Source organism: Chaetodon auriga, chromosome 2 (assembly GCF_051107435.1).
Source record: "Chaetodon auriga isolate fChaAug3 chromosome 2, fChaAug3.hap1, whole genome shotgun sequence".
Lineage (NCBI taxonomy): Eukaryota > Metazoa > Chordata > Actinopteri > Chaetodontiformes > Chaetodontidae > Chaetodon > Chaetodon auriga.
In genome coordinates, this window is record NC_135075.1 from 24,590,328 (window position 1) to 24,613,622 (window position 23,295).

The 23,295-nt window shown below is 41.8% G+C and overlaps 1 protein-coding gene across 3 annotated transcripts; it reads left to right on the top strand.

Annotated features, from left to right (window-relative positions):
- The first annotated feature begins 352 nt into the window (after positions 1-352).
- LOC143329075 (zona pellucida sperm-binding protein 3 receptor) lies at positions 353-8,310 on the top strand. 3 transcript variants are annotated; one of them, XM_076744763.1, is made up of 13 exons: positions 353-576; positions 2,290-2,475; positions 2,595-2,694; positions 3,164-3,234; positions 3,463-3,645; positions 4,765-4,830; positions 4,921-5,001; positions 5,175-5,246; positions 6,623-6,661; positions 6,747-6,788; positions 6,881-6,932; positions 7,664-7,739; positions 7,990-8,310. In XM_076744763.1, the coding sequence occupies exons 1-12, from the start codon at positions 468-470 to the stop codon at positions 7,719-7,721; spliced, it is 1,059 nt and encodes a 352-aa protein (XP_076600878.1). In that variant the 5' UTR covers positions 353-467; the 3' UTR covers positions 7,722-7,739; positions 7,990-8,310. The 3 variants fall into 3 exon arrangements, with proteins under 3 accessions (XP_076600878.1, XP_076600887.1, XP_076600896.1); XM_076744772.1 differs by lacking the exon at positions 7,664-7,739; XM_076744781.1 differs by lacking the exons at positions 4,765-4,830; positions 4,921-5,001 and having other exon boundaries at positions 395-576; positions 7,990-8,127.
- Positions 8,311-23,295: the final 14,985 nt, after the last annotated feature.

Genomic DNA, 23,295 nt, shown 5'->3' on the forward strand with positions numbered 1-23,295 from the left:
TTACATCAGCTCACGTGAGCTACAAAATAATAGCTTGACACAGACAGAGGTACAGAAGAAATGAAAGAATTACAACAAACAAAACTAAAATCCTAAGGCAGTGGAAATACATACCTGTAAATATAACAATGCATTTACAGGTATATGATATTTAAAACATGCTATAGACATCAGATGTATAATTTGTCAGTTCTGTGTGTTGTCAAATGTTATAGAAACACGTAAAATATCTTTTATATTTAACTTATGTGCAATTAAATAGTACCTTTAGTCAGCAGCGTGTTGATTACGCCTCTGCTTTTATTATGAAGGTGGTGCTTTGTCACTTCCTGTCAGTCTGGTTGTTGAGAGTAACTTGACCTCGGACAAAATGGACAGTAGTGGTGCGTTTATGGGAGGATCGCGGATGACCGGCAGCGGCTCGCGTCTCTGGAGGAGTTAAACTGAGACACAGACGCAGAATCTGGATGTTTTTTGACCTTCTTCAGGCCGGGATGGAAGTTTTACTGGACACCTGTGGACGGCGCGGAGTGAGACCTCTGCTGTTAATATACCTCTTTGTCGTGAAGGCAACAGGTCAGTAATATCATGAGCCGGCACTGTGCTTAATGAGATAATATTTATCAGCGTACCGAGTCACATGAGAGTCCCTGAAAGAAAAGCCAGGCTGTATTTTCTGTTAACTGTCGCGCGCTGTTTTGTCTTCCTCTGTCCAAAAAGCTCACAGACTTATCATTGGTAATTGTAAAACTTTTTCGCAGTAAGATCACTGTTTTAGGCCAAAATTTACCATAAAAATGCGTAATTTTCCATGCGATTCATGAGTAATAAATAGCAATGTAAACAATCTATAGTATCCTATACAACTGTTTTGTCAAAAAGTATTTTTATGGTGCCTGTTTTTGTGAATGGTGTCATAGAAATGTTGATTTAATTATATAGTTTTTTGTATTGGGGTCATAGTTGAAGGTGGTGTTTCGTGATATTGAGATGTTTTTCTAATAATTTGCTCCCCTCATGTACATAAATGGGAGGTACAAAAAATTAGAAACAGCTTTCAGTAGAGTCCAGTGCATCACCTTTAACTATGACCTCTGCAATAAACGTATACCTTGTACAGATGTGCCTAATAAAGTGGCCACTGAGCATATAAGACTGTAAATTAACAATATTGAAGTAGTTCTTCTTTGGCCTCTGTATTAATATTCCAAGACTATTTTTTTGAGATGAACTGTGAAGACGAGAGATAAATCTTCCACCATAAAGGCCCCTGAAAATTTCAGAAATGTTGCTGTAATTTCCTTGGAGATAAGATGTGATTATTTTGGCACCACTTGCTAATAAGCCACCCTTGACAAGTTTTATAAATCCTAACTATTGGCTTCATATTTGCTCGGAAATAATGTTTTATAGGTCAGTAATCCTTATGGGTTATGGAAAACCACTTACTTGGACCAAGATCCATTCATTAATAACTTTAGTTCTGTCGACATTTACAAAATAATTGCAGATTTGATGGATTAAAACCCCTCTATTAATTATTAATTGACATTTATGACTTCATGACTTATTAGAATGGATTACTAACATTTAGAACAAAACTATTAATTACCAAGTGGAAATGCCCGGCAAACATGTTTTGTCTTGGTGGCGGCTCATAACCATAAAGCATTAGTTGACACAGCGGTGAGGCAGAGTGGCGGCAGGGGAAGCACCCAGACGCAGACAGAGGAAGCAGTATGATGACTTCAGTGTTTTATTGACGAAATACCTCACAGGCAGGTACAGGCAGGCAGGCAGACAGGAAACGGGGAGATCACAAAAATGACGGTTACATATCCAGAGGGCTGATGGGGAAAGTGAGGACAGGTGAGCAGGTGGGTGGGGCTGTCGGGTGATGGGGAAAGGAGGGAAAGACAGAAGACATCTGGTGGAGGAATGGGAGATGGCAATAAGCCTGGAGAACAGGGAATGTGGCTTTAGGGTGGGACAGAGACTTCAATAAATGATTTATTAATCAATAATAACACCACTAATTAAATGATCATAAATCCTTGATAAAGGAGGTCATATTAGAAAGTGTTTTTGTCCTGCTAAAGACGATTGTGCAGTGAAATCAGGACATTTCCTCACATGCATGGAGTCGTCTCTAGAAACGAGTACACAGTAGTCTATTTGTTTTATTTATCTGCTCATATCAGGATTTCATGTTTACAGTATTATTGTCTGATGACTGAGACACAAAGATGTTGTGGCTGATGTTGCCTCTTCGTCTCTTTCCTTCCTCAGCCGACTGTCCTAAACCTCAGGGCACAGGAAACAGTGTCTTAACCAATGAAGCGCTTCTAATTAATGATTTTCGAGAGGGCTCCAGTGCCACTTTAGAATGTGCTAATGGATATAAGAAAGAAACGGGCTCTGGGATCACAACCTGTATCAATGGGAACTGGACTGAACCAGATATCGTCTGCATAAGTGAGTCCTGGTTGCTTTCAGTTTAACTCTACTGAAACCTTATTATTCTGTCATTCTGGGGTTAAAGTCCTGCACAAAACTCCAGCATTGATGTTCTCTCCTTTCTTTTTCTATGACAGAGAAGAACTGCGGTCTCCCTAAACGTCAGCCAAATATGAGCTTTAATACCAGCGGTGGTACCCTGTTTGGTGATGTAATAACTGTATTTTGTGATAAAGGGTGAGTATACATGAAAAAGATATCAAATCGTCACATCTAATTGCTGTTTGGCTGAAAATAAATGTCTTAAATTTAGACAAGCAAGTGCGGGCACGGTGCAGCTCCAGTGACAGCACACAGGGAGCCCTCAGTGGTCGCTGTAGTCATTTTGCTGTTTTGCCAGACAGTCCTGCTGGCAAAGAGGCCGAGACGGCTGTAGCTAAGGTGGATTTGCTAATGGAAAAGATTTCTAAAGAAAAAGACAAATGGAGCCGCGGCGAGAAAGTGTTACGTCATGGTTTCACTGATTAGAAGCTTTGCTCATGCCAACATCGAGAGCTGTTGATACACACAAGTAGCTCTTCACTAAACTCTGCAAGAATTAAGTTTCAATGTTGAAAACGACCTTTCTGTTGCATTACATGACTGCACAGTATTAATTCTCCCTTAAATAAACAGCCCTGCTCTATTTTCCGTCTTCTTTCAACAGTTACCAGATTAGCGGATCGAGCTTCAAGCAGTGCTACGCGACAGGGTGGTCTGGAAGAGCCAAGTGTCAACGTAAATGTCTCTTTCTTTGTATTTCTCGAAGCCATAAAACAATTCTTCTTCAGCAAAAGCTGTTTTCAAAAGACAACCCCTGTTTCTCGCCTCTTGCATTAGTTGTTTGAATACATGGCAGCAGTGGTTTTGTTTTTTCTCCCTTCTCTACGTCAGCCAGCAAGTGTTTCTATTCTAAATGACCTGATCTGGAAATGAGAGGAAACACCTTTTTGTCTGATTCCTCAGTTGTAACCTGTGCCACACCTGCTAAAGTGGCCAATGGCAGAAGCTCATGGGATTCTCAAGGTGTCCCAACATATGGAGAGATCATACGTTACATCTGTAATGAAGGATACGCCCTCGTTGGGAAAGATAGCATTGTGTGCAGCGAAGGTGGCGAATACGATTCTCAGCCTCCTGAATGCAAAGGTAAGCTCACTGTGTCCGCCGATGAGAGGCAGGCTGAGGAGGCGTAAGCTTAATGCATAACAAGTACTGTTGAAGTATTTGAGGACCACACGGGTACCCTTGCATGTTTGAACCACTTATAATGCTCTTTGCATCATTACCAACCCTTTTCAAACCATTCAGTGAATTTGTAGATAGATGTCCAGTCTTTCTCTGGTTTCCATTCAGTCCACTGCAACATGAAAATCAGCCTGCAGCTGGTCCAGGTTGGTGTTTTCAAGGACATTCAGGCAAATATGTGAGAGTCAGACAGCGATTAGCATTGCATTCACCAGCTGAAGTAGATGTTCTGAAAATTAAACCATGAAAGAGAACAACTCCAGATCACTCTCACTCTCAAGCCTCAGAAATCAGAGGGTTGTCCCCAATGAGACAAGTTTTAAGCAAGTTCAAAAGCTCTGCAAGTGGATTTTCACACTGTAGTGGAAATAAAATCCAAACATTGGCTGCCTGCCTGCAATAAATCAGTCAGAAAACCTCAGTTGTGCTTTGAAATACTGTCATGTAACATGTGGACAATTTGTAGTTAACGGGCTGAAACATGCAAAACCACAGCCGTGGTCTTGTATTCGTTTTACAGTCCTGCAGTGCGCTTTCAAACACCCAAATGTGTTCAGCTACATACTGTCGGTGTTGCTATGGTGCCACCAAGGACACTCAGCATTGAGCGGCTTTAAACGCGTCTCCACACACTCCTCTCCCACCTGTTTTATGAAGCCGTCTTCAAGCCTTTTTTTTCTATTTATTCTGTTCATTCATGTCCGTGAATGTCTCACTCCAAGCTTTTCTTGTTCTAACTGCCACGCTCATATTCTTCATTAACAGTTCAACTGTGTTTTGACCTCAGAGTAACCTCGCTTTTAAAGACAAGTATTGCGTAATGTTTTCTTCAAGAGGATGATTAAACCTCATGAAGCACAAGGCTGGTGTGAGAAAAAAAAAATCCCATTCGAAGATGCATAACTGTCATTTGCAAGCACAACACATTCTGCATGTAACATGAAATCTGTTTGCACGCTCCACCGTCTCATAAACGCCTGATGAACGATGCTTATTTTAACCTCAGATGAATTCTCGCAGGTGTGACAACAGTGGATAGAATTACAACAGAAATGCTCACAGCAACACCTACGCCTCCAGCGCAAGGTAGAGAAATAGAAATATAAGTAAATATAATAATCGATTGCGACGAGAAAAACTTTTTTTTGACAGCAATGATTATTTTCCATGTCACAGAAACCTCCACTTCTACAGATCCATCAGCCACAGCTCACAGAGATAAAACTATCACACCAGCTGCCACACCTTCAGCGCCAGGTACAGAAAAAACATCTCAAAACGAGGCTTATCGGGATGTAATTCAGCTGGAACTCTTCTAGTTGCAGCACGAATGTATTATTGGCGTGCATCTCAGGAATGGCTTCTCAGCTTCACGGCCTGTATGCTGTCCGAACATGAATCAGGAATCATTGTGGTCGTTCTGTTCAAAGGTGGCAGAGGCATTTTGACAGGCGAGGATAGAGCGGCTACAACCAGTGTAACGTCGACAACATCATTTCAAGGTATTGACCAGTTTAATGAAAAAGCAGTCAAGTTTGAATCTCCTTTCCATTTGGAAGCTGCACAATTACAAGCTTAAGTTTAATAACGGAGCTCTGTTGCATGGATTTCCACTGTGCCTCCCCTCAGCACGTGCTTCCCAAAGCAATCCTCAGTCTGAATATAATGGACTTTTCTAAACTTTGTGAGTTCTGCGTGTATTTGCTCTGTGATTTGTTATTACAGTTAAATTTCCTGGTCGCTTCAGTGGAGGGAAGACAGAGTTTTTTCACTGTGGGATGGAAAAATGTAATAATGGAATACCTGGATTTTTCTGAAATGGATCTATGAGTCAAACTCTAGTTTTAATACTTTGAAACTGGTCATAAACGGAAAGTAATGGGTAGCAGTGGAAAATATAGACAGCACCGTAGTAGAAATATAGCGACTCCTGCGCTTCGCTCGGATACACAAAACCATTTAGGATGACAGTTATCATCAGTGTGGGCAGCTGAACCTCAACCACCAGACAGGTCAGCCGGTATTAGAGCTCACTGAATGAGATTCTCCGTTATTTTGTTGCCTTTTTAGACATTTCCTGGACTACTGGAACTAACAAAGTTAACTCAAAAGGCTTATTAGCTTCCTGGCAGGTGCACCCAAGTGTAAAACTGACAATTTGCCGTTTATCGGAGTAATGTGCCGGGCTTTTTCTTGCCGCTGACCCTCCAGGAAGCCACTGCTCACAGCCAAGATGTAGAGCGGCACATAACCCTCCTGTAACATGGGAAATTGTGTTTTCACACTTTTGCACAGATTAAGGAAATGAGATATAACGTGTAATTAGTGAGGTGCTGGAAAGGGGATCTTGTCAGGCTAGCTGTTCCTCCCCCTTTCCAGTCTTTATGCTGAGCTAACTGGCCTGTCCTGTAGCTCCATATTTAACCGAGAGGCATCAAACTTCTCATTCAAGTCTCCGCCAGAAGGCGAATAAGCATTTCCCAGAATGTCAACCTTCTCCTTTAACACGATGATTTATGTTTTTATTGTTTGCACAGCAAATGATAATGGCTTTAATTTACTGACCGAAGAGAGCTGTCATGTCTCCCTCCCTCAGTCCCTGTCCCACTTAATGCCGTCAATGTTTCTGGTCTTCTTCCCTTCACTGACCCGACATGGAGACATAGAGACAAATGGGCTCAAAGCATCGCATGCGACTTTTTCCACATATAAAAACGCACACCAGCAAATTAAAAGGACAGATGCTCTAATCAACTTGAAGTCTGACACATAGTGAATTTAAATCAGTAAACGAGATGCTCAGACCTTCTTGTGTGAGCTGATGATGCAGTCTGAGTCAGTCAGTTTGCTCACTAATAACACTGTTTTATACTTGCAGACATGCACAATGGGGCTGTAGATGTTAACAAGGATATCGGTGAGTTATGGAGCCCCAGTCGTATTCAGATGATAACATGAGTGCTTATTTATGCTCTGCATGTAACTCTGCGTGTGTCTTTCAGGATATGTACCTGTTATAGTCAGTGTGATATGCATTTCACTAGGTAATGTACAATTTGCTCTTTGGACTTTACACTTTAACCAAATTTTGTAGCTGAAATACAAAATACATTAAATCTTTTTTTTTTCTTTACAGTTGTTTGCATACTCGTGGTCTTTTTACACAAGTATCTGCTGAAGAGAAAAGGGTGAGATCCAGTATTTTACTCTTAACTCTTTAATGCATGACTCATACTGGATTATGCTTTTTATCCTTCTGTTGCTTTTTCTCTTTGCTCTTTTTGCTCTTAATTGCACAGTAACACACCGGTCAATTATAGCACATATTTCTGCGAACAAACACAGCATGCAGGGAGGTAACACGCAGTAACGTGGAGCCCTGCAGCAGATCAGATTCACATTCTTCACAGCTTTTTAGTTTTTGAGCCGTTTGAGGAAATCTAGATGTCAGTGTTTCCAGACTCATGCTGAGAAATGAGGGAAGTCAACAGGAAATTCTTGAATAAAACCGGCTCTGACATAGAAAGCGGCATCAGGAAAAATGTTTCCCTCAGGCCGGAATGAATCAGGATGTCTTTAATAATCAAGTTCAATAAATGTGCAGGAAGTCAAAACTACGCAGAAACAGGAGGACTTATTTTGAATGTCCAGAGCCGAAGACGCTTTTCACTGCAAAACAACAACTTCATATTAATGTTGGGAAATTCATTTGTAATCCATTAACTGTGTGTCTTATTGCATTAAATCAAGGTTTAAGCTCATAAAAACTCATTATTCTCTCCAAGCTGCAATGACTAACACTAACATTGCGGAATGCCAATTAAATATGCAATAAAACACCATTTGGTGAACTAATCAAATTTTAACCAACAAATAATCAACAACTCTGACACAAATTCCTTATTTGATGACACTATAGCTCATATGACACCAGAGAAGACCTGAAGCCGGAGTTATTACAGTTCCAAAATCTTTAGGTTGCCTGCGCGAATAAGGTACCTGTCCATTCCTGTGTATTTACTTTTATCGAGAGCTTTTGCCATAAAACGACCAAAATACCTCTGAAAACCATATTGAAGAAATGTTTATGTGCTCACTTCTCATAAAAAAGTGGAAACATTAGATATATATTAGGAATGATGACAAAGAAAGCATGATTGATCTCTTTTTTTTTTCTTTTTTACACCCCTGTGTGAATGAAGCTCAACGTGAACAGTTTTTTCTTTTCTGTCTCGTTCACACCAGCTCTGCAAATGGAACCAGGCCTATCTGTTAAAGAGCATCTGTGACCAGGAGGGGCGTGCCAGCAAACTGTAGCAGAGCCTCTCTGACTCAATGAGGGAATAAAGTCACTTCAGCATTATTGCATTTGAAATGGTGGATAATCAAACCTAAAAGTATCTGAATTTAAATCACCGTCCAGCGATGAAAAGCACTTTTTGTAATGATGTATTTTTTATTGCCACTTTATTTTAACTATTGTAAATACTTCATGCCACTATAGTATTATTATTTTGTACATTATTTATGTAATAAACTAGAATAAATATTTTAACAGTCAAGCCATGTGTTATGGAGTACTTTGAGTTTTTAAGAAGTCTTAAAGTCGTAAGTTTACGTGTTACTAATGTAGTGTTTTGTTGGACTCATGAAAAAGGTGATTCAAGACGCATACAATGCGGTTTATTCAGCTTGCAGGCTGAAATTGTGACTGATAAAGATACAATCAGCTGCATTCTTCGCCTCCTGACTTTCTTTTCTTCATTGTCTATTGTTCTGGGGCTCTTTTCGTAAGCTGTGCAAAAGAATGGGAAACCTTCTTTCATGAGAAAAGAGTCCAGCAGGGCACCTACCATCAATGAACCATGTAACACGAACTACCGCATCAATCATGAGGGGAAATCCTCAGGAAAGTGATCAAAATGTTTTTGACCTCGAAATGTGGAACTGAAAGGGCTTGTTAAGTCAACGAAGCACAAACCTGTACGAGCTTGTTAACCATTCATTTGATATGTGGAGGAGGCTGTTATCTATTAACCTGTGACTACCGGATGAGAAAGAAAATGTCCAATCTGAGTCATTTTTGTGCTGCATGGCACGACTCAACGTGCTTTAAAGGAGATAAGCCTTCATTCTGAGGAATTACCTTAAAGCACTTTGTTCACATTTTTCAAAGTAGCAGATTTTTTTTTGCTTAAAGGAGAAACTCAATGGTTGCATTCACATGGCAGCAGTGAAGGACCAAGCCATTATCCTGGCAGGGGTGTGGACCAGTACAGAGAAAAGCCTCATAATAAAATGTGGCTCCAGTGCTTCATTGTACTCTGGTCTGCTGTCATGCCACAAGGCGTGAACTGTGCCAGTTTGGGATCAGAAGAGAGGGCTTCTTGTTTCTGCTTTAAAAGAACGTACAAGTTTCAGTAAATCATTTTGGTCAGATTTTACAGTTCGTGTCAGTTATATGATTCAAAAAAGTGAGCTTTAGATGGATGCTTTGATGCTTTGAGAACCTCTGTAAGCGAAAAACACGGTCGTGAACAGGATATGCATTCATCATGGGAGTTATTTGTCTCAGTTATGTGGACAGCAGAGAGGAGGAGTTACTCAGAGAGACAGTGGTGGTGTTTGTAGAAGCTGTCAACCATCCTCCAAACCCAGCCCTAGAAAAGAAAAGATTTTATGATGCTGCTCTCTTCTTTTTTATGTTGGAGCCACGTCCATAAGTCTGTGGATTTAAATCAATACTTTTGATTTAAAAGATAAATCTGGTGATTATTTTTCGTTTGTCAGCAAATCCCAAGAAAAGACCAAAACCAACAATGAATTAATCCAGCAAGCAAGTATTTTCTGTGAAGCCATTGTTGCCCAAAGACTATTAAGAACACAGCACTGAATCACACGGTTGCAGTAGATGACACGTTCCTTTTAAGCACGTTTTTTTAAGTCAAGCGCACATACACCGTATTAGTGCTGCAAATCCTGAACACTGAGATCAATCCACAGAAAGTAGTTCCTCAGAAAAACACAATTTACTCCAGTTTGATTAATGTTTGCTAACAACTCAATGTTCCTCAATGTTTCCCTACTTTGGGAAATGACATCGCCTGATAGTCAATATTTGAGATTATGTTTGAGGCTGAGAACCACAGACAGACTGCAAAAGTTGAAAAGTATTGAGAGGTAGCTGACACACTAAAACAAGACCACGAGTCTACATCCATGCTAGCTGCTCTGTGAGGCTGTACTTTGGTGCTTTGAGCTAAACACTAACGCATCTTAGTTTAGCGTGTTAGCATGCTAACCATTGCTAATTAGCTGTGTGGACACACTACAGCTGAAGCTGATGTGAATATCATTAGGACTTAAATGTCTGTACCAAATTTCAGAGCAATCCATCCATCCAACATTTCACTCAAATCCACAAAAGTCAACCCTTGCCAATGTTTGTAGACTTATTCCCTGTTTCTTTTGCCTTCTAAAACCCTTTTCAGAGACAATTTGATACTTTTCAAAATGGCTAGATGATGTTCAGTGCCAAAACAAGCTGGAACAAGAAAATCTGACGTGTGGGAGATGCTCCATACGGCAGTGATGATACAGCCAGGGCCAGGATGGGTGTGGTCCTGTGGTTGAGCAATGGAAAACAGGTTTTGAAAGAGGAATCAGTGCCTCTCATTTAATGTCTGTACCACACCATTCATAATGATAAAATCACAATCCATCAAATAGTTCTTAAGGACTTCCTGTTTCACACACACCATAATCCAGTCATGGTTCTATTTTACACTTCTACACATATTAAAGGTTAACATATTCACCATCAACTACCCACTTGTTAGCATGCATATTAGTAGCTTAGACGTCTTTATCAGTGATAATAAAGCACTTATTAATGCCTTATTCTGATAACCATATCCTACAACTATGAGGTCATTAACTGCTCATTGATAGTAAGTAAAGAAACATTAATTATTATCTTGATAACCAATCCCTCAATAACCCTAACCCTCAGAATAAGGTATTAATACTGTATAAAGAACCAATATGCTACTAAAATGCATGCTAATAAGCAGCTAGTTAATCATGAAAATCTTGACTTCAATATAAAGTGTGACCCTATTTTTATGTAACAGTATCTTGAATAACCTGCTTTACTGGCCCCCTGCTGCACCTGCAACAGTCCTGTCCCATGTGGCCTCAGCACAGGATGTGAAGAGGCAAAAAAATCCTGACAGCAGGAAATGTGCTGGGTGTCCTCCCTATCTCAGCAAGTTTTCCACTCACTGAAATCAGAAGCATTGATCCCCCGACCTCTTTCAAACCCTGTTTTTCCACCGCACAAGTTCAGCACCACACCCATCCTGCCTCGTATCATCACTGTCTGGAAATCTCGTCAGAAACACGTTATCTCCCAAACGTCAGGTTTTTAACAAGCTTCTTTTGAGGCTCAACGCCATTCAGGTGCTTTCAAAAGTATCCAGCTGTCTTTGAAAAGGCTTTTATAAGTCCCAACTTTTCTTTAACATAATCCTTCAATTCAAAATTAAAATGGGAAAATGACCAAAATTGGAGTTACGAGGCTTTCACGTGACGAGAGCAAGATGTTACTCAGCACCTACTAGTTTTCCATTTAACTTCCATGAGTGCCTATCCTGTTTGTGAAGGACGGGAACATGATAATGACAGATCTGTCCATCCTCTTTGTGGGGATCCTATTACAGGAATTCACTTTGTTCTTATAAATCATAGCATAACATAAAGCTTTTATGCTTTAAGTGGTGTTCAAAAGACATGTGGTTGTAAACACACATCTGGCTCGAGGCGATTTCCATACATGCTTTTGCAGTATAAACAATTGCGGCCCTTCATTTGTTTACGTGTTTTAGTGTGTTTAAACTTTAGATGTAAACACAGCAGCATGCATGTTTTAAAGTGCTTATTCACACAATTATAAAGACTTGCAACCCCTCCCATTAAGCATTTGCACAAATAAATTCAATGTAATACATGTTTATAATGGACAGATGCTTCATGGGGAGTGAAGAGGATTCATTCTGACACAAGGTGGTGAATTAGCTGGTACAGATGCTGTCACGATGTCAGCCTCAGCTGAGTGAATTCCTAATGATTCTGCCTCTCTGACCCTCTTCAGCCACATTTCCACTTTCCCAGGCCCCTCTGACTTTTCTCCCTCCACCCCAGTCTGCCACCCGAGCCTCCCTGCTCTTCTCCCCACCTGCACCTCATTCCCTCATTAGTCACTCACACACTTTATGTATATACCCATTGTTCCTCTGCCAAGATCTGTTGCTGTTTTTTTTTCCTGGTACCTGTTCTGCATGTTGATACCTGCCTACCTGCCTTGGACCTCTGGATTTGTTTGTAGGATTGCGCTGCCCCCGTGGCATTGACCCTCACCTGCCACGTGATTCTGTTAGTCTACACATACTGTCTCTGCTGTAAAAAAATCATTGCACACTAGCACTCACTCTGCATTTGGATCCTGTGATAGATATTAATGCAAGAAGACCGGATGAGGCTGGAGGGGAGTTCAAAGCTTATTATGATAGAAATGAGCAGCAGGGCAGCACTCAATCAAAACATTTTAAGCTGCAACGCAACAAGTTTTAAACTTCAACAAGACGTGTAGCTTATCCAATGCTGGGGTGTCACACTCCCTTTAAACTACGCCACTTAAATAGTATTAGTATTAGAAAAGCAAAAAACAGCAAAAACAGTGACAAAGAGGGGTCAAAATAAATAGTATAAAGGATACAGTGCAAGAAAAACATCACTATGTATCTGACCATTATGCACAGATTATAAAATACTAATTTCCATAAACAATACTAGGCTGAATAAGACATAAAACATTCACTAACTGCTGATACAATTGATTGTAAATGCATTAATAATAAGATGAAATACTTAAATGTGGTTCATGTCAGTGAGTTTCAAGACAGTTAATGCACATTTATAGATATTTATGGAGGTTTCCTTGAAGTGTCACATCTAAAGTCATTACAATGTCAAAAATCATTCACTCTCAGGAAGTTTTACATCAAATACAACATGTTACAGCTGGACTTTTATCTGGCTCCCATGACACTGGTCTTTATCGTGTGCCACACAGAGGAGGAAATTCATCCATCAGCCGTGCGTGAATTCCCCCCTTTTACCCTGTTCCAGCCACGTGGTTAAGCATTGACCAGCGGGGGGGAAATCTCAGAGGAAGTGATGCAGTTTTACACACGAGGTAAACAAGACAATGAATCACAACACCACACACAATCAGACTAACTCATGTTTATGTGGCACTGCAGCGTAAACGTGGTGAACTGGCTGGGACACATACTGTGGCATACGCCGCTTTGTTTATGTAATTTTCCTGCATCCCTGACATGGTCACACAAAATGTGGCGAGTGTGGTGAGAGTGGTTATGGCACAATAGACTGTGGGGAAAAAAAAGGAAAAACCTAAGAAAGAAAGGCTATAAGGCTTTGTAAAAACTCCTCTTTAAAGTTATTCTCATGAGTAGGGCGGATGGAGATCTTTCAAGTTAAGACAAACAAGACATAAACGGTTCCCACTGAAGCCGGTAGACCAGAAACAGATGTTACGTGTGAATACCCTACCATCAGTGTGGCAGCGAGCTCAAAGTAAATGTTTACATGCTTTTAATAGAGCCGCTCTTAGCGCAAGCACCCTCACCAATATGGATAATTATTTTTAATTGCGCAGTCAACTCCAGTTAAAGAAAAAATGAACATCGGCTGTGGCGTAACGCTGCACACTATGTGGCCTTTAAGTGACACAGCTTACACTGACATTTGTGGTATAGGCATACAATGACACTAACAGACTTTCAGTGCTGAGCTGGTTCTGCTTTTTGAGGACTGTAGTGTCACTTAAAGTGAGTCTATGTTGCTTAACAGCGGCCACTCCAGCCATGTAAGCACTAGTTATGGAATAATGGCAAATTCAGCAAAGAGGAGCTACTTTACTCCAACAGTTGAGCTTAGCGGAGGATCAATCTGATATTCGCTCTCACTTCACGCAGGTGTTGACCAGGTGTGTGGAGTGAGTGGATCTTGGCTCCCTCGAGACATCTTTTTTCATCCTTTACCTGCTTCTGTCTCTCTTTCCACGTACAAATGCCCATGAATGCCTTCCAGGAAAGACTGTCTGTACTGTTAAGCTCATATTGAAACAATTGTCAGCTCTTGCCCCTCTTATATCCAGCTTTTCACCTTGCCTCTGAGTGTGGCCAATCAGATCAACCCAACCTTAACAGTAGCACAAGTAGAGAAGGTTAAGAAGTCAGAAAAGTGGCTCATCAACATATATCTAAAGTTTGCAGACACTAGCCACCATCCTGTACACCATTGGTCATCCCAGACCAATAACGGCTGTAGCAGCACAATCTCTGAGAGTACTGAGTAGAGAGAGGGTGAAGTTCAATGCTTATAAATCCAACTTTTCATTTGTGAGAGAACGAACATGCTGTTTCAAAACTCAGTCTCCTTCACTTGAAAAAAAATATTTTCCTATCTTTACTCCAACTGTGCTTTTAATCTTCATGTCTGCAGTGACCGGTCTGTAATTTTAATTGTTGGTTGTGAGCAGGATATGCACTCATCATCGTCTCCCACATCTGCTGAGGTCGAAGGAAAATTCTGAATGCGACTTTAATGCAACCAAAGATACCAGTCATACTTGCCACATCACAGTGAGGCAGGCACGGCAAGTCAAAGCAGGGCTGGGTGGACTCAGAGCTGATGATGCTGCTGCTGCTGACGTCATGTTGAACCGAGGCACTCCTTATGACTCACGTTCACTCTGAAGTGAAACAACGTCGATGAAGTTGACAAATGAGTATGGTCTTGTTTGCTGTTGATATAGCAACACTCCCTGCTATGAATATATCCTTAGCCATTCGCCAGGTTGGCTTCTTGCAGACACCAGAGATAAAAATAAGCCGGTGCTGAGGGTGGAGATGTCTCCCCCCTTTCAAGGCTAGCATTTCAGTATTTTAAGCCTTTTCGTTTTAGCTCTGATAAAGCTACACAACACTTATCCCTCTGTTTGAGAAGGTCAGCTGGTAGTGGGGAGTCATTAAGAAAGCGGTGGTGGACGATCCTACTCAGCAGTTAACTGTTGGTGTCTTGTAAGAGAAAATGTCAGAGCAGGAGAAGGAGACAGTTTCTGCTGGTGTAACAGTGTGAAATGTTCTTATAAGTTATGGCAGAGCTGCAATTCACAGCCAAAACAGCAAAATGCTCACACTAACAGCTGAAGTAGGACTTGGCTGGTGCAGTGACTATACTGCTAACACTGCTGGTCTTTTACACATATGTTTCTGTTCAAAGACATACTGGGATGCTGGGGGAGGGAGGCGCTTCTGCCATTTAGCTTGCCCTCAATGATATAAATGGGGTGGACAAAATAATAGAAACACCTGTCAGCATAACAGAACAGCTCCATACAGTGCAGCTTCCAAAATGATCAACTGAATGACGACAGTAACTGAGCAACTGAGCGATGAAGGTTATAATCATTATTATTAATCTATTACAGGACTGTTGTATTAGACCGCTTGGTGTACCTAAACTGGCAACTGAGCTCAGGAGCATAATTGCTTTTTCTGTTAACCTGCTGTTAACCTTGACAGTGTGGGTTAATCATTCATAAATTTTAATTAAGATTTTTTACTCATTTATTCAAAAAGACAACTGCATTAATATATATGTCAGTGATTCGACATGTGGAGGGTAATAAGCTCGACAGTTACAGGCTTGATTTTTCCAGTCCAATTTTGGCCCCAATTCCCCATCTAGTCTCCATGTAATGGCACAATCAGGCAGGCATGTATTAAAAGATTACATGCCATAATTAAATTAATCTCAAAGCACAAGAACTCAGAAGAATTGCCTCTGTGATCTGGTGTCAAAGAAAGTGACAGGCTGTAATTAGAAATGGTTCAATAACAACTTACAGTCGTTGAAGTCAGACGTGAAGTCTCCGAACAGAGGTGACATGGTGGTGACAAATAAATAATTTAAAGGCACACTGAACTTTAACATAGTCATATCAGACACAAAAACCTTGTTGTTATCATCAAGGTCGAAACACTGAGACTTTAACAAATGAAACACTGTACAACTTTGAGTGAAACCAGTTTTGCTTTATTAATGGACGCACAGTGTGAAGGTATGAACAACGTGTGTTAAAATAGCTAAAATTCTGAACTATTCTAATCTTTAAATACAAGGAAAACCTCACATGAGTTTGACAGCTCTGCAGTGGGCGGACACACATCCTCTGAAGCAGCGAAGCATTTAATGAAATAATCTCATTTTTTATCATCTGTTCCTGCAAGAAAAGTACAGGACAAGATAACTGCAGCTGGAACTTGCACACGGCGCGACTGAGGTTGATAATTCGAGAACAAACTGAATTCTTAATAAAAGCAAACACCCCAACGGAGGAGAATTCGGATAAAGTTGAGCTGATCGGGGTCATCCAGTAAAACCATTATGGTGCCTTGGACAGCCTGGCTGGTGGTTCAATGGTGCCATCTTCTGGTACTTTGAGGAAATGCATCATGCAGCTGATAGTCCCTCCACATTGTAACCGATTTCAAATGGTGCTAGACATGATGGAAACTCTGAACACCAGAGGAAAACGGTCAACCTTGGTGAGAGGGGGCAGGCGGGCGGGCGGGGGGGGGCAGGTGGTCAGAAGACTGGACTCATCCAAAACCTTCTTTACTTCTCATCACTGGAGCTGTTTGGAGAACTGATCCCTGGAACCAATGGACACATACTCATCTGTGGATATGTGAGTTTCACACATCTGGATGCAAACCAAACTCAGTCAGTGAGGTTGTTCCTGCTGTCACTCCTGAAGTCTGTTCCCACTCAAGAACACCGATTTCAAATGGTGCTAGATGGGATTTTATACTCTAAGACACCATCTGAAACCAGTTCCCTGGGGAGGATGCCTTTAGATAAAACGCTTTTTGGAAGCCACGTCCTTCTGTGATTAGAAAAAAAACCATTACTGTCTAAATGAATCAACATGTTGCATGAATTTGACTAAATGACTAATACTACCAATGAAAGCGGATCATCTTTTCAGAGGGTACATTTGATTTGTGCAAAGGGAATGTAATGAAATTTATACTAATTAAATTTGCCATTAGACGTTTTCCAGTGTCTTTCCAAACTGCTTAATATACTCACTGCTTTGCTTTGTGATGATGGACACGTCTCAGAGGATACTGTCCTTACCGATCCATCGTCTGCACAAACCATATTTCAAAGACGCAGAAACAAGCATTTAAGACAAGGTAACAGCATGTTAGCCTGGACACGTGGACAAAGAAAACAATGCTACGCAGGCAGTCAGTTGAATAACCGATTTGTTTTTGCTCTGGCTGCAGATAAAAACAAATTCCGGCTTATTAGGGTGCAGATCTCTTCTCGTCATGGCTATTTGATATGGGGAAGTCTGATTTCTTTTTCCTCTGAAAACCTCTGCAGTCTGTTTGAAACGCTGCCTTCATGTTTAGGTGTGGAGTTGAGATTGCATAAAAGAATGCTTGATAACCATCACCTCGACTTTTGGTGATTTAATGGGAAACAGACTACGCACCTGTTTTATCACACACACACACTGTGAAGGCAAATATTTGCACAAACCACATTTGACTGACTACAAAGCGCATTTTAGAATATAGATTGATACGTTTGACAGATTTCCAAATGTCTGTGTTTGAGCTGATACTGTTCCCTGAAACTTGGGAGTTACAGCTCTCTCCAAACAGAGACAGACTCAGAAAGAACCAGAAGATGCAGACTCTTCAGTGGCACCGAGACCAATGAGAAGAGCGACTGAGTCATGGCCAGCTCCCCTAAGGATGACACAGCATCTCAATTCCTTGCATTAGACGTGCATCAGATGACCAAGATCTCAGTGTAAGAAAGGGCACGGCAGCAGACTGGCACCAGAGCCCCCAACAAAACCTGTCTATGAATCATACTGGGGAAAAATAGATGTCCCTGCAGACTTCTTTGTAATGCACAATAGGATACTGTGTCCTCTCCTGGGTCCGCCTCAGGCATCCAGTCCCACTCCTGGTCCAAGAGGGGCTGACTGCGTTTGAAGATGGAAAAGCCAGATCCTAAAATAGGTGAGGATTCATTAGTGTGAACCCCTGTTGTCCATTCCTATGAGGCATGCAGTACAGTACGTCTACAGGGAGCTCATTCGAGACTTTCTCTGTCACTATTACTTTTGCTATCTTTTGAAATGACGGCACCACAACAAGACAACTAATGTGGAAAATTCACTGGATTCTGTTTGCAGCTCTGGCATTAAAAGACTGGCAGTAAGTGCTTTCTCAGTGTCTCGCACGCTGTTGTCCTGTTGATGGGAAAAGGTGACGTAGCAACTAATCCAAAACCTTCATGTGTCTTTCGGGGACAATTTCCCTGTCTGTCACTCCCTAATCCTCTTCACTGCTAGTTTAGTGTCTTGGCTTCTAAAATAACAATTCTGATTGGTTATTTTTCACCACTGATAATCAAATTTGCGCATATACGATGGCCGCCGTTTCACGGACATGTGCTCTGACCCTAACAAAAGATTAAAATATCCTCGAGTGCTCCCAGTATTTACATGAACACAGTCAGCTGCAGGAAGTGCTCGGGCAGACAGTGTACTATGAAGGCTGCAACACTGCTTTCATCCGTCTTCTCCTTGTTTTCGCTGTCCTGACTCCTCCCATGTAACGCTGCTATTTGTGAACTCTGCATCTACCTCCCTCTTGCTCCCTTGTTCTTTTTACTACGAGCTCTCTTCGCCAACTACTGCGTGCAGAGGCTGCTTTCTGCATCAAAGCATTTTTTTTTTCTGCCAAGTCACCTGACCGTTTACTGCTTGTTTAAAGGCGCATCAGCCCATTTTAAAACCAAAACAAAAATGAATTGGTTTAATGTGGGGCCACTGTATCGACCTTTATGTGCTGTGCATCTTCACAAACAAGGCGCAGTAACAGATGCAACAAATAAAGTTAAATAAAAGCCAATGATGCAAATAATTCATCAATCAGAGAAAATATTGATCTTCTGATTTTAAAAGACACGTAAAATCCATTTGGTCTACAGACATAAGACAACACATCCCACCGTGCATCAGGCTCAGATGACTGTAGAGGCCAAATTGTGTCACAATTTGGGTCACATTAGCGCAGGTGACGTAAATTGACCCCCCGAATGCCTCTATGTGTGTCACAGTGTGTGTGCGTAACAGTAGGGGGTAGGGCTGTGTGCATGTGTGCATGCGTGCACGTGCAAATTGGGTAGGTGGTTAATCCTCTTACAGATTAGAGGTCCTAATTTATCAGGAGTGAGAGTGGCAAACTCATCGAGGTAATGTGTTTTTAAACCACCTCTCGATGTTTGCTCAATCAGGGAAAAACTGCAGGATGTCTTGGCTCAAAATTCTCACAGCCATTAATACTATAGTTCTATATACAGTATTATTACTATGTACAGTACGGTGGAATTTTAAAGGAATCAGGATACTTGACCGGACCAATTAAAGCCAAAGTTGGCAAAGCCTTCATTTCCTAACTCCTAAGAGTACCATCTGTGTTTGGATCGTGTAACAGCTTGGACGTTGCCTTCTCCGTTGCATCATCTTCTCTTCAGGGCAACCAGTTGCGAAACGCTGGGAGATGTGAGGGCCTTAACGTGTTTAGATCAGCCTGACGCTTTGTTTGTTCTGTCTGCTGCACGGTGGGTGGAAACAGATGAGAGGGCCACGACGTAAGACTTGATTTACACTTTGTCACCCTCTTCTGGCTCCCACTCTGCCTGTTAGGAAGCATCAGATGCCTCGCTGATTACAGGAGTGGCTGTATGGGTTAAATGACTGGAGATTAAAGCGTACATGAAGATTTAAAATGTGCCGGTGCGGCCGTGAAGGAGATCAGGTTTCTAGAAAAGCTGGCTGATGTTCCTCACTGATTAGCTGTCATTTTGGACAAAAACACCGAATCAACAATAAGTTATCTCACGATTTCATCTTAGAGAACATCTACAGAAGCTAAAGCGTACCTCTGCACAGACAGATATGGAGGTAATTAATGACGGCAGTAATGAGAGGCACCTTCTGCGTCTATGTTAGGTGTCTCGCTGCTAATGATACCTGTGAATGAATGCTGCCTCACACTCGTCTATTAATACATCATCATCTAGTGAGGCGAGCGGTGCTCCGAGTTTAATTTTAGCACTGTCATCTCTTGGCTCTGCGCCACCTCCTATTCTATAATCTGTGCGTAGGAGGGATCTGTTTTAAATGGCAGTGGGTCGCTCACCATGTTCCCTGAAGTCTTATGTGGGCTACAGGTGATGCCGGCCCCCTGCTGTAAACACATCCATCAGGAGATTCACCTCCTCAGGAGTCTTGTTTCCTGCATCTAGTTTTGGCCCGACAGCATCTGCTGAAATGCGTTTGCTCCAGCTGAAAAAGCAGAGATCTTTTTTTTTTTTGTTGTTGTTGTTGTTCTAGTACTCAATAACAGCATTATTGTGAAATTTCTCCAAGAACTCTGAATAAAACTGGGCTGAACGCATCGCATTTAGCCCACTTGTCCGGGGCTCTTCTGTTTGTTTGACTTGAGAGGCAGCGCTCCTCCCTGCAAAATAACTATTGAGGTCACGTTTCCTTGTCGGTGAAAGTGGGTCACTTGTTCTGCTGGTCAGCCTCAGAAGACATGGTAAACATTACTCACAGTCAGAAAATCTATTCTGATGAGTGGGATTTCGCTTTTCATATTTTCAGAATAATGCTAATAAGCACAGGGCCTCTGCTCTCAGGCCATCCGGGACACTCTTTCAGTGATCCTCTTGTACCTTCTCTCGTGACCTTTACCTGTTTGTTTCAAAACTACCATAGTGACATTCCCTCTGGAGTCAAGTTTCTATTCAGTACACATAATTAAATTTCTAAAGCTCCCCTTCCCTCCCCTCCTCTTCTCTCTCCTTCTTTCCATTTCCCTGCCAATGGTTTAGCACCTCATGAGCTCTACTGCTGATTCACCAATTGACCGAACAAATCCACTTGGCAGTAAGGAGTTTGCTCCTCCTGCGTGGCTGATTTTCGCCTCGGAAGCTCCGAGAGGCGAGGAGGCACTCTGTCTCCCGTCCCTCTGGCAGGTAAGCAGCAGGAGGCGCCACACCCTCCTTCACCAGGGTCATTAGGAAGTACGAGAGGCCGGCAGCCGTGTCAACAGCAACAGTGTCATCACATCAGGTGTGTCAGCGTCCTGTTGTGTTCTGGCAGGTGTGCATTACGACAAATCTGCTGAATGGCTCTCTCACAGCAGCGGCAGCTTTGGGGAGTACAAAACTACAACTTAATTAGAGACAGCTCAAGGATTTTAATTTAGTGACATAATCACATAGTATTTGGGGGGAGGCAGGCCCCAGAGATAAAAAGTAAAACCTCAGGGGGAGAGGAGGAATACCTGTATGTCAACATCCCCATTACTTTACAGCAGATGATTCAGCCCAAGGACTGTGTGACTCGACAGCACCCCCTGTGGTTGGGAAATAGAGCTTGTTTTCATCATATCAAGTGCGCACTAAAAAGCCACATTACTATTAAGGATCTGCTGGGATCTCTGTGACGCAGTTGTTTGACACCTGGAAGATAAAACAAGCTGCGTCACTGTTGTGTCGTCAACTTGAATCTTAAGTTTTGACTTCCTCTGAAATTACACGAGCATTAGAAGAACCGTCCGTGTGTCAATTTGCAACCAAGTTTGGAAAGTATCTTCATACCGCTTCATGTAAAAGGTGTCGTTTATTTTTTTTTTAATTAACACTGGAACAAAAGACCGGGAAGCCATGAGGTGTTCAACGATCGTGCCAATATGAACTGCGTAATATCGTCCTCTCCCACAACAGGATTACGCACTATCCATCTCTTGCGCAGCATCCTATTCCGAGCTCTCCCTTCACACGCCATCCCCGCCGATTCCACGCTTTGTTTACCTCTACGTTTTAACATTAAATCCAGGCACAACTTCTGTTTCAGACCGAGAACAACTACGCTGTCATGCCGTCGCAGCAAGTTTCACCATCGCAGCGGAAATTCCCACTGGATTTTATGTGGCTTGTCGGTCCTTCTCGCTGACGCAGTTTAATTTACCTGTTGTCATGTCGATGATGAAACACTCGTGATTATAAAAAGTGTTCAGAATCTTTCTCGTCGACATCCCCACGCGCCTTGTTTGGCTGTAAATACGTGACTTTCGTTTTCTTTCTTTCATTATTTCTTTGCACTTTCACAACATGCCTCCGGGCTTTTATTGTTACCTTCTCGCCCAGCGCTCGAGTGGTCATGAATTACATAGTGGTATTCTCTACGCAACATACGCAGCATTATGTCGCTCTCGCCCTATAATAACATAAATAACTTACGTGTTTATCCCAAGCCTGTTTCCCTCCCGTGCCGAAGGCGTTTCATCCATTTCCCGGCCGGCGCCACTCAGACCCGGTCCTCGGTGAATGGACAGTCCACCAGGTTCCCCCCGTTTCGGCCTTATTGTCGCTATTATCAATCTCGGAGCGCACGTTTATCACAGTGTATCCCCCTAACGATTTTCCATAGCGCAACACGGAACCCCGCCCCTGACACTCCCCCAGCCGCTGGTTGGCCGGCCGGCTGGAGAGTCTTTCCTCATCGCCAGAATCACATGCGGCTGACGCATGTTTACAAACATCGGTGAAATCACATGGTAATGGGCGCCGATTTGCCGTAAACTACCTCATCTTGACGCAGCTACAGATGTCGTGCCGAGAGGCTATTATTCTACTTTCAATGACTATGGAAAAATGAAATAACCATTTATATTTAGAATGACACAGTCTGTCTGTAGCCATACATGCAGGATATGGTAATATATCTAAATATATATCTATATTTATATCTATATATATTACCATTGGGATATAGAGAGTGAGAACCCAAGATTTAATTTACTTCTTGGTCCAGTGGGTCCCAGCTTGGGGAATTAGTAGATATTAATTGTTATAACAATAAAAGAATAAGATGCAATGTAGAAACGTATTCAGTTTCTTTGTTTTGTTTTGTTTTGTTTTGTGAAATACTGGAAATCAAAGAAGGAAAAATTACTTTTGGTTGAACTGTTAAAACCCATGAGGGGCCACATTACGTTACAGGCCAAAAAGGTTTGGAATATTTGTCCTTCATGTTACACATTGTTGTCGACTTCTGACCTCCTGCCATAACCTCAGGTAATTTTGAGGCGTCATAATATCCACACGGTATCTCAGATTAACAGCTTTTATGGTCCTGTTTTTCCAGCTATCTTTATTAAGTCTAAAGGATCCCTGTAAACATGTTTTGTATTTTACAGTGCAACGTGTGAGGTAAGGGGGAAAGGGGAAGACTAAATTGCAATGCCATTTCTCTGCCAACAGATGGCAGTGTGAACCTCAAAAATGGCTTGGTAG